Source organism: Habropoda laboriosa, unplaced genomic scaffold (assembly GCF_001263275.1).
Source record: "Habropoda laboriosa isolate 0110345459 unplaced genomic scaffold, ASM126327v1 scaffold200, whole genome shotgun sequence".
Lineage (NCBI taxonomy): Eukaryota > Metazoa > Arthropoda > Insecta > Hymenoptera > Apidae > Habropoda > Habropoda laboriosa.
This window is the reverse complement of record NW_017100306.1, coordinates 112,359-124,161: the sequence shown is the minus strand read 5'-3', so window position 1 is coordinate 124,161 and position 11,803 is coordinate 112,359. Positions and strand designations below refer to the sequence as shown.

Sequence of the window (11,803 nt, the reverse complement as noted above, 5' to 3'; positions counted from 1 at the left end):
TACTTTTGTATGTACTCAAAATAAAGTTTAGTAATTCAGAAGTATATAAATATAGAAAATATATAATTTTTATCATTTTTATAATTTTTGTCGAAAATTTTTTGAAAATGAAAACAAGATTTCTTTTAATACTAATAAAAGAAACACAGGAATTATTATCACAGACGAGGTGCAGGATAGATCTATCACCCAATGTGTTTTTTTGTCCCAAAGCCTTGTCTTACTACTATCGTGTCAGTTCCAACGTTATCGATTCAGCATAGAATAAGATTATAACATTATTAGTGGTTGGAACTAGAATTAAATGCAACTATGAAATTATATAAATAAGGTATAGGCATAGACGAGATTCAGAATAGACCTAATATCACAGCAAAGCACAGACGACGTACAGGATAGACCTTGCATCTTATGAGACATTTTGTCGGGGGTTTGGGGTCGAGAAGACCCTTACCATTTTCGTGTCGCTAGCAACGTTACCGATTCATATAGAATAAGATTACAACATTAGTAGTGGTCGGAATTGGAATTAAACGTAACTATGAAATTACAAATAAGAAAGAAACGTAATTGTTTATTAGTACATGATTCATCACATGCACTTGTTCTACCGCTGTCAAAAGATCGTAAATAGTTCTACCCAAACAATTCAATATATGTATGTATCTTTATATGCAAATTTAATAAAAGAGGATTTTGTACATCTGTTGACTTTACCATCTTTGATGGTTGGATTGTATGTAATTCCTAAACTCACCGCTTTATATCATAGTGGGCATAACAAATCCTTTCATTTTCTACACGATCGGTATTTCAGAACGTTGGACACAAAAATACATTAGGTAAGGTCTATCCCGTACTTCGGCTGTGATATAGGATAAACCAATCATCTTATGGGACTTTTTGTCACACGATCTGAAATACCGACGTCGTCCAAAACTACTGGTTTTGAAGCGCACTCTACTCTTAAGAACAGTCATTTTAGGGACTGCATCGGGCAAAAGGATCGATATTGATTCGGCAGTAAATCCGAAAAGTTAGCATTCAAGACAAGATTGTGTGCACATTGTTACTGTGTTGTCAATACAACCTTGCACTACGAAACACAAATGTGTCGTGATTGAATAATCCATTCTGATTCATCCTAAGATTCGAAATTTTGTCTTCTTCCTTATTTAAAATAACAAATGCTTATCGGTGTTCCTGATTTCAATTCCTACCACTAATAGCGCAGTGGTATAATACCAGTCCCAATCGATACAGTAGGATGTGATACGAAAATGGTAATGGGGTTCTAGGATCCCGAGGTCGCGGGACAAGAAAATACATTAGATGAGTACTAGTCTATTCTATATCTCTTCTTTGGTATTATATCCTTTAATTAGAATCAAAACAAACAATTATACCAACCAATGCCCGTTTAAGTACAATGTCATCAGTGTATCAAACATGTACAACGGTATTACATTCGAAATACGCGATTCTCACGGTGCAAGTTAATTTATTTTATTTAAAAATTAATATAGACTGATAAAATCGCCAAACCATCCAGTAAGCTGTCCAAGAGGAAATCAAAATGACAAAACGTAAGGATTACAAACGATCTCGTCGAAAACAACCTCGATCTCAATCTCAAGAAAATTTACTGCAACACTCTGACCTTTCTGATAGTTTGGATACGAAAGACACTCCAGTAAAAAAGAAACCAAGATCCAGAGAGATTTTTGCGTCAGAGATCTCCAGAATCTGTTCTTTTTGAATCACAAGTACCAGATTTACCATGCTACGACCAATTGAGCCCCAAAATCGTACCCAAACTTCGTCGAAGGAAATTGGACAAGAATGAATCGGACAAAAATAAAAACGGAGTTAGAGAAATACCGGAAAAAGAACCGAAAGTAGTTGAAGTAAAGCAAGTAGACTTGCCTAAACAAAATATCAATATAGAAACGGAAAAATGTTTTCAGTTGAACAAAACTCTGACCACGAACGACGAGATAAAATTAGACATGAATGACTGTCAGTGTTTGCAGGAAGGGAAGTCTTTTAACCCTCCGTCGGGTGCACCTGATCTCTCAGGCACAACCATAATTCATCTATGTATACATATAGACGCGATGCTTTGCGCAAGGAATATGCAAATGTGCTCAAAATGTTGATGTTTCTTGTTTACACTCATGTTCTTCTATTATTCCTACGCTTAGTTACTTTCCACTTGGTAAAAGACCTTTTGAAGGCCGATCTCTAAGATCCAGTGCGCCCGATGGCGTTTCAGAAATGGGTGCGCCCGACGGAAGGTTAAATAGGTTCTTCGAAATCATCGTACGATTTTCTTTGCGGATATGTTTCAGGACCAGCTCAATTTGTCAATTTTAAAACAGAATTGGAGAACCAAAATTGCTTTCATCAATTTCTCGACGAATTTCAATCAGCCATTTCTGCCTGCGAATTTACCAGTCGATTTGAAGAAAAAAACGAGAAGTATTACGAGAAATGGAAGGAACAGGAACAGGAAACCAAATTCAAGATAATCAACGAGAAAAATCCTCAAGATTCTAGCGGAAGTCACAGTCAAAATTTGCACTGCTAATTTGCGGGAACCTTATCGACTTCGGCGCAGATGTTTGTTTTACCGTCATGTTACACTCCTATCGAAAGATACACCGCTTGTGTTTTATTTTCAAATCGAGCACGAACTTTTGCAATCGTCCAATATTTTCGAATGAATTCGGGTATATTTGAAATGATATTATTGAAAATTGAAAAAAGAATTTTGAAAAAAAATACCAAATTATTCTTTCCAAAGCTAGTTGCTGAGACGAGACTGGACTGTGATCGGACCATGACCGAAGCGTTACCCGTAGTGTGAATGAGTATGTTCTTAACCATAGATGAATATTTGACCGGACCGGGAGCGGGCCTTACTATACATCCTATTTATGTCTCTAATCTTCCTTTGATGTCCCATAAAACTTGAGATCATTACGAGGTTAATCGACCATACAGAGGCATTAATGGTACTATACATCATAATATAAATATCAAGTATAGTTATGTAACCGCGAATATTTATTCGACTCTCAACATCGTGAATTTCAGCAAATTCTATGCATGGATTTGTCTAGACTCTAGAGAGTAAATTATCATAGAGTAATTTCACATTGAGATATACACTCTACAAATAGTTTTATCTCTGGTCCTTGTTACAGTGCAATGCCAAGGTCGCAGTTATAGGTGCCAGCGGTGAAATCGGTCAGCCACTATGTATTGCTGTTCCTGAAACAGTCACCTCTTGTAACCGAATTATCATTGTACGATATCGTGAACACCCCAGGTGTCGCTACTGATCTGTCGTACATGGACACGGCGGCAAAAGTGAAAGCTTTCACCAGTCCGGATCGATCGAGGGATTCTGTCTAGGAAGCACAGGTGTGTATTTTAATATGTTTCAATGAAATAAAATAAAGTACAGAATAAAGTTGCGTAATTTTATTCACTATATAGAATTCTATACTTCGTGTATGATTATAAGGTATCCTGTCCTATATACTTTACTTGTAATTTCATATTTAGATTTAGTATTTAGTATTTTCACATTTCACATTTATTTTTATTCTATGCTGAATCGGTAACGTTGGGAGCGACACGAAAATGGTAAGGGCTCTCAATCCTCGTGCCGTGGACACAAAAATACATTAGGTGTTAGGTCTCTCCTGCACCTCATCTGTAGTGATAGGTCTATTCTGTATCTCGTCTGTGATAATACGAATTAGAATGTTGGTATATCAATTACCTCTCCGAATAAATGCCGCAGTCGCTTTGACGCGAACTGTTGGATGGCTGATGTTAGAATGATTGCCGCGCATTTTGCTTGCGCAGCGCATGCCATTTCACATAGAACCACCGCTGCTGTGCGCTTATGTAGTTGTAGGGATTTGTCAAAAATTGATTCTTCTTACAATCAGTATGCTTACACGAACTAGAATTCGATATTTTCCTACGGTTTTAATTGTACGCAATAATGTTTTGATGTAAGTTATTCTTCTTTAAAATGTAAATTACAATATTGCAGCACATAATATAGTAAAGTATGTGCATTATTTTTAAAAATACAATCTGTTGCACAATACAGTATTTTATAGAGGTGCAACGTTATAATTTCTATCGTTGTATAATTTAATGCACTAATATTTATTTCTAGATAAACAAGAATATTAATAAACATGAACGAATGATGACCGAAATAACATTTTTTTGACTAACAGCACGTAAACACCAAGAATTCGTATTGTCGTTCATTCAATATAGGTTGTTCGATAATTATTGAAACTTTCAACAATGATTTTTAACGTTAATAGATTATTTTACATAATTATTAATGTAGGTAATTTTACAAGAAATTTTCTGAAAGCAGTGGAAGATCATATTCGCCTGTCATCAAATAACTTTTAATAAAAATGAATAGAAAGAGATTAAGCAAATTGGACGATTCTGATAACGCAAATTGTTATCGATGCAGGCAATTTTTAAATATACCAACAAATCTCTGTGAAATGTACGAAGAAATATCAACTTACACGGAAGAATACGTGGATAATGTAAATTTTCTACAAGCCACAGTCTGGTTAATGTCTGCCACCAAGTTTATGAAAGACATTCCCGTTGAACAATTTTATTTGGTATTTAATAAACAGTGGAGTAACAATCGAAATACAAGTAATAAGATTCGGCTTTTATCATCTTTAGTATATATTTCTTTTACAGTTTCTCAAGATGAGTATATTTAAATTTCAATTGAAATAGTAACAACGTTTTATTTATTCCAATTATTTCAATTATTATTTTAAATAATGTTGTATTAATAAATTTAATTTAAAAGAAATTGTTTGGTAAGATTTCAGTACACGTGTCGACTGCGGACAACATATTAAAATTTTACTATAAACAATGGGTATGCTCGTTGTAAAGGTTTAATATACCTACAGGGTGGATCAAGATGAGTAATGTAGCCGGGCAGAAGGCAATTCTATGTGAAAAAATAAGTTGAAAATGTAGAATAGTTTTTCTGTATGATACTTCGTTTTCGAAAAACCTGGGCGTGCATTTGTTATTGTACTATTTTACAAAATGTTAAACAAAAGTCTGTATGTGAAACGCAGGCAGCAGTGTAAGAATATTTATAATAGAACCAAATATATTTACAAAAGCTTGCTTTATTCTTTAAGTTATGATACCAGGGATTGCAAATAGTAATACAAATAAAAATAAATTGGCAATTGTACGCGTATGCAACGAATTTCCAAACTTCATTTTTTCGAAAAGGAAGCATCATATGAACAAATTGTTTTTTATATTTTGAACTTATATTTTCATGTCGAGTTATCTTTCGTCTGCTGGTATCATCCATTTTGACCTAACCTGTATATTGTACTTTTAACGTGACGATCTTATTGTTACAATTAAATAATATTTGTTTACAAAATGTAACAGTAGAATAGTTTGCCAGAATAATCCTATAAAAATTGAAAATCAAAAAGAAAAACTGTAGCAAGTCTTTCTTTGCGAACAGTTTATTTTTCATAAGTCCTATTTTTATTAAAAAGAAAAGACATTCGAAGTAATCGTAATAAATGAAACACACGGTACGCGGTCGAACAGGTATAGAATTATTCTAAAGGAAGCTAAACAACTTCTAAAATCAATATACATGTTACAGAGTTTCTGTACTTGTTCACAATTACTGTTACTATCAAGTTTTATTGAATAAAACGACATTAATGAATGCAAGTGCAAGAATGTTTTCTTTCACTTTAAATATCTATTTTTCAATTGAAATAAAGTAATTTCGTTTTTTCAATAAAATAACATCTATTTTTAGTCATTCATCATAGTCTCAGTGTTTTGTCAATTCTGAATTAATTATTCAATATGTTGCAAGCTGTTCAAAGTTAATATTTTTTTACAAATAACCATCTTAAGAAATGTACCGTACTTTTCTACAGGAAAGGATTCTGACCACCATAATAATCATCCCATTTCTGGAATTGAAGACCGTAGTACGAATTTCATTAATGATTCACAATCAGTGCACGTTAGTAGAACCGATTTATCATGCAACATACAGTATAACATAAATAATCATCAAGCAGTTCATCAGCAGCAATATATGAATAAAGGAAGAGACATTTTTAATGAAAAAAGGAACAGCCCCTCTGTTTTTACTTCCTTTCAAAAACTTCAAAAATTCTTCTGTGTGCAAAATGCAACCTCGAATAAGTACATTATTCCAGACTCGGATGAAGAATATGCATCCAGTTCAGACATATTTAGAGATTCTTTGGCCAGTCAGGAAGCTAATAACATAATGCATAATGAAAAAACTGATGAACAGCTTGGAAAAAGCTTATCAGATTTTGTCACCGAAAAACCGATGAAGAAATTCTGTTCAATTTCTCCGAGTAGTGGTCTGTCGAAGGAAACTTTCTTAAAAACAACAGATTATCTCGCAGTTACCGTAAACGAGGATGATTCAGACATCATTGCATTTGACGATGATTATACCTTACACAGACAGAATTGTAACCAATTAAAGAGACAATTAACTTTTGATTTAAATAAGCAAGTACTGACATCGTTGACACAAGCATTTAATTTGAATTTCGATAACAAAGATGGTATGATTTCTTCGAATCAAGTGAACAATTCTGACATCCTTCAAAAAGATAGCGCCTACGATACATACCGATTGAGGACGGAACACACACCAACATCGGCTTGTATTCTCCAAAACAAAGATATCGGTATGTTTTCAAGGCTTTTCAAGGTTTTCATCGGTAATATTACTCCTTATCAGAAATATGAGAATGTAAATGATATACCTGATTTAGACATCCTCACCGCAAATATGGCTCACAAAGATTGGATTCCCGACCAGGATCGCCAGTTGTACTCATGTTTTCCGCACCAAAATAGCGGTAGAAGCACAGATTCGTTACAAATAGTGTGTAGCCACAGTGTAACACCATGCACGCGAAACGGACATTTGCAGAGAGATAAAAGTTCGATTGAAAATCAAAAATACGAGGGAAGTAACAGTAAGAAAAGGAAATTAGAATCTGTATATAAATTGGCTGATATGGCTAGAAAGACTAAAACAAATGAAGCGAAGATTTCTTCCAAATGGTTGAGATTTACGTTTGAGGATTTAAACGGATATGGTGTTGCACTTCAATCGATGAAGGAGATTCTTTTGGTTCTCCAAAATGAAAAGATAACAAGACAACATATGAGGAAAAGATGCTGGAAGGATACTTTAGAAGAACAGGCTGTGAATGCGATCTTAAATTTTTGTGATGTTTTCGAAGCTGAAAATAAAACTTCAATATGCACGGAAGAAATTGTACAGGCAGTGACTAGTTTCCTGGACAAGTGTATAGAAAATACTGGATTGAATAAGGTAAATTCTAAAAAGGGATATTTGGTGTTGTTCTCGAGTAAAATGCAAACTTTGTTCATGAAAATATTATAAATATTACAGTTAAACTAAAATATGATAAATATTTAATAATCTGTGAACGGGTATGCGTGTGTACTGACGCTGACGCGATTTACATTCAGGTTAGTTTATGGTAAAGAACAAAAATATTTTACAATGGTGAATTCTACCCAACACTACGTGCTTTTTCAATGTACGTTTCCATTCCTGTTGTATATTTTTTATTTATGTTCAGATTTAGTTTAGTAAATGTTTGTGGTTTAAAGAAAAGCTATTTATGTTAAATGTGATGATATAGATGTTTAATTATGAATGTGAAAATATTTAGAGTTTTAGAGTAGTATAAATTGAACAGTAGTAGAGTTGTTCAAATTATGTCGTGTTTGATATCATTTTCATCAGAAAAATCTCACCAACATGTTAAAAAAAATTTCAGATGAAAAAAAGTAAAATTAAAGAAATTATATTTTTCTATCATGAATTGTCCAGCCGTGAAATCTCGTAAAAGAAACCGAGTGGTGTAGCGTTACACGCTTGACTGACAGCGAGCGAGATAACAGGCGCAGCAATGACGCAGCCTAGGCGTAGGACCATCTATACTGACACTTGTAGAATCCAAACTGACACTTGTAGAGAATTTACTGTACTTATAAACGGAAGCGTACAATTGAGCCCAAAAAAAGTGTTGGTTTACTCGTTGAACATCTTTGTAGTTAGAATTAGAAATATTTATGAAAATAATCTTTAAATTTACGATATATAAATATATTGTTGTGAAATTAATCATACATATATTAAATATTGATCATGTTTTTATACATATTAAAGATATCTATTTTTCAATATCGATTCATATGGTTCCTTTGAAGAATAAATTCTTATAATTATGAAGCCTAACGTAATTAATTAATTTAATAATAACATGTATATATGTATATGCTTTTTGGAAAGGGATTCCTAATTTTGTGTGAAAAGGAGTTTGGCTTCACTTTGAGAAATATCAATGATTTAACGAATTTTACAAAATTACTCGAAAAGGAAACACACGGTTTTATATGTTTAACCTTTTAACTGGAGAAGACGAGTTAACTCGTCATTGGTTCATCAATAGTTTAGTTTATTTATCGAAGGATTGTTCATTTTTAATTGTACAATTTTGCATGTATTAAATACAAAATACATCATATTCACATTTATAAGAAGAAACATGAAATAATTAGTTATAATTTGTATTCATTTTTAATTATAAACTAGAGAGATTCAATTTCTGTTTGAGAAGTGAACTCAGTTAACAGGTTAATATTATAAATCAGAAATTAAGTTACGATGAAACATGATGTTGCTTATTTTTCCTTATTAAGGATTACATTTCCTCTTATTTAGGTTACAACGTTGACTCATCGTATTTCTATTATATTACAACTATGCACATCTATGCAAGTATGCATTGAAACGATAAATCATTTAACCGTTAAACTAAAATCTTACGAGAACGTATTAATTTCTCTGATGACCAGTAAAAGGGCTAACGTACATCGTATAATAGATCAATTACATACTATTTTTTATACTTTAACCCTCTGTTTGCAAAAATATCGATTGGGTTTTGGTAAGAAAGGCAACAATCAATCTGAAGAAGAAGTAATATCACCTGCTGTTGATTTATGGAAAAAACAGTTGAAATTCGAAGGTGCAATAGTAGAAGATAATGCGCAAACAAGAGAAAGACGATGGTCTATGATGTTGGATGATTTTACAAAGATTGCTATGGAAAGTAGCTTTATCCAATTTGTTGAAAAGTCACGAACATTAGTTAATATATTGACGTTTGAAAAAATCACTTCTTTTTAAATACAATATTTTAAATGTAATATTGCGTATCAGTGCATCTGTCAGTACTGAAACATTGTTTTCAAAATTTTAGCTTATGGCATTGCAAATAAATCTAGAGACTTGCAATGTTTGATGCATTTTCTACCTCTTGGTTAAATTACATAATTTTTCATTGAAATCTTACGATTGTTTGCAGTGTGATGAAATTAATATGTATACAAATTAACTAATGTACAGATAAAGTAGTTACTAATAACAGGGTAAATATAATACTGTCTAATGTATTTGATGAAGATCTACTGTAAGTAGAATTACTCAGTATTACATTGTTATCAGACCAATCAATCTTTTTCCAGTTGCACAATAGTTCTGCGTTTTGCGGCAGAACATTAAATACTGAACGCAAGAATGTATTCATCGGACATATTTCTGTACAATTTGGTCAGTACAATTCATCGGTACAGTAATTTCATAGATATGTAAATTTATTTACTGCTAGCGCAATAGAACAACAAGAAGTACAGGAATGTATTGGATGAAGAAGATTTTACTATATCAATAATAAGACACCTGCGCCTCGTTTTAAAAGAAGTCGAACTTTGAAGCACGAATACTGTTGCTAATTTGGCAATAAACGCTCTTTGAACAAAAAATAACCAATATTTTTATTTTCCTTTGTACTTAACGTAACCATAATTATTTCATAAATTATAAAATTTCAAAAATTCCTCAGGGTATTATCACAGACGATAAGGTAGACCAAACATGTTATGGGACTTTTTGTCACACGACCTGAAATACCGACGTCGTCCAAAAGTACTGGTTTTGAAGCACATTCTACTCTTAAGAACGGTCATTTTAAGAACTGCATCGAACAAAACTATCGATATTGGTCGTCGTTACATTGTTATTGTGTTGTCAATACACCATTCGATCCAAAAACGCAAATATGTGTACCTTGATTTAAGTATTTCTGATTTCAATTCCTACCACTAATAGCGCAGTGATACCAGTCCTAATTAATACAGTAGAATGATGGTAACGGGGTTCTAGGACCCCGCAGTCGTGTGACAGAAAAGCACATTGGATGAGTGATCTATTCTATATATCGTCTGTGGCTCAACTACCTCTACATCGATGGTCACTGCACCTGAAACATAAAAAAGATATTGCTGCAGGATTTCTCCCGTGCGGGCTCTTATGATTTCCGCCGTATCTGCTTCAACGAAAACGAACTCTTTTTTCCCGTTTTTTGACAGAAGTTGACGTCGCCATATAATCCCCTCAAATCATTCAGTTCTCGGGAATGAGATGACGATACCCTTTGATATGTTCTTGTTGCTGGTGCTTCTTCTGTCCTTTCGATATAGGCTAGTTTATCTTTCAATTGAGATGTTCTGCTGGTGTCCTTTTAAGTCGATGGTGAAATATTTATCTGCTCTATTGATGACTTTGTATGGTCCTTCATAAAGCTGCTCCAGTGCTTTCTTTCCTACGTCTACGCGTATAAAAACGTGAAAATAAGTTATTAAATTTTTATACAAGAACTGTTGCTTTTTGTTATGAAAAGCGGAAACCTTCATGGTTGAAAGATCAAGGTGTCAAAGCAAGAGTCAGAAAAAAGAGTGTTTTATATCTTTATACTTTGTTAAATAATAGAAAAAAAATTAGTTTTGTTAAATTTATTAAAATTAGTCCGAAAATACTGGTACGGTAAAAGCCCACGTACGAAAGAAACCTCTATTTTCCTACTTCTGGCGTGAGCCGATAAGGTAGAACGCTAAATCAAAAGTAAACCAACGCTATCTCGTGTTTGGCTGAGCAAACTAACGGCTTGTTACTAGGAACGTAGAATATGAACAGAGGTATTAAACAAGGAACGCACTACTGTGCGAGAGGGATAGAGGGAAAACGTTTCCTATTGGCCTACGGGTCGCTAAGCTCCGCCTCCCAAGCCCTAAGTAAAATCGGCCAGAGACAAATCATTAATAACTCATTATTTACGATGAATTTGTAAACTTTTAGTATTGAAGAGTATAGTGCGGAACTTCAGCAACTTTCACATATTGGTTTCAATGCATTGGATCCTTTCAATAATTAGCTATTAACAATTTTAGTACGGAATGTCGGGAACGATACCGCATATCTTAAAAGTTCTTCAATAATTTCATAGCTTTCTGCATACTTTTCATACAATTAATTTACGTGTCTCAAAGATGATTCCTTTGACTACATTCTCATGTAATTTTTATTAGCATGGCCCTTGTGGTTTGATAGTTATTTAACACTCTTTGAGTGAGTATTACACCCGTCACTTTCAAGCGTAACACATTTTCGTTATTTCAATAGACATGCGTGACTAATTGTGCACTTTGAAGCATGTAGAATGTAGAATCGACAATTATTTATATTCTGCAATTAGTTTGGTAGCCGCAAGTGTTGTGATTTATTAGATATTAGCAATAAACAGGGGAC

General features: G+C 33.4%; 1 protein-coding gene across 1 annotated transcript; it reads left to right on the top strand.

The window, feature by feature from the left end:
- Positions 1 to 6,625: 6,625 nt before the first annotated feature.
- LOC108574015 lies at positions 6,626 to 7,562 on the top strand. Its single transcript, XM_017936513.1, has 3 exons — positions 6,626 to 6,800; positions 6,888 to 7,456; positions 7,538 to 7,562. The coding sequence occupies exons 1-3, from the start codon at positions 6,677 to 6,679 to the stop codon at positions 7,544 to 7,546; spliced, it is 702 nt and encodes a 233-aa protein (XP_017792002.1). The 5' UTR covers positions 6,626 to 6,676; the 3' UTR covers positions 7,547 to 7,562.
- The last annotated feature ends 4,241 nt before the right edge of the window (positions 7,563 to 11,803 follow it).

Bases quoted from the DNA above. Each gene is read 5' to 3' on its own strand.
- LOC108574015 (XM_017936513.1), top strand. From the start codon at position 6,677: ATGATTTCTTCGAATCAAGTGAACAATTCTGACATCCTTCAAAAAGAT. The intron at 6,801-6,887 runs GTATGTTTTCAA...TACCTGATTTAG, and splicing joins TCTCCAAAACAAAGATATCG to ACATCCTCACCGCAAATATG.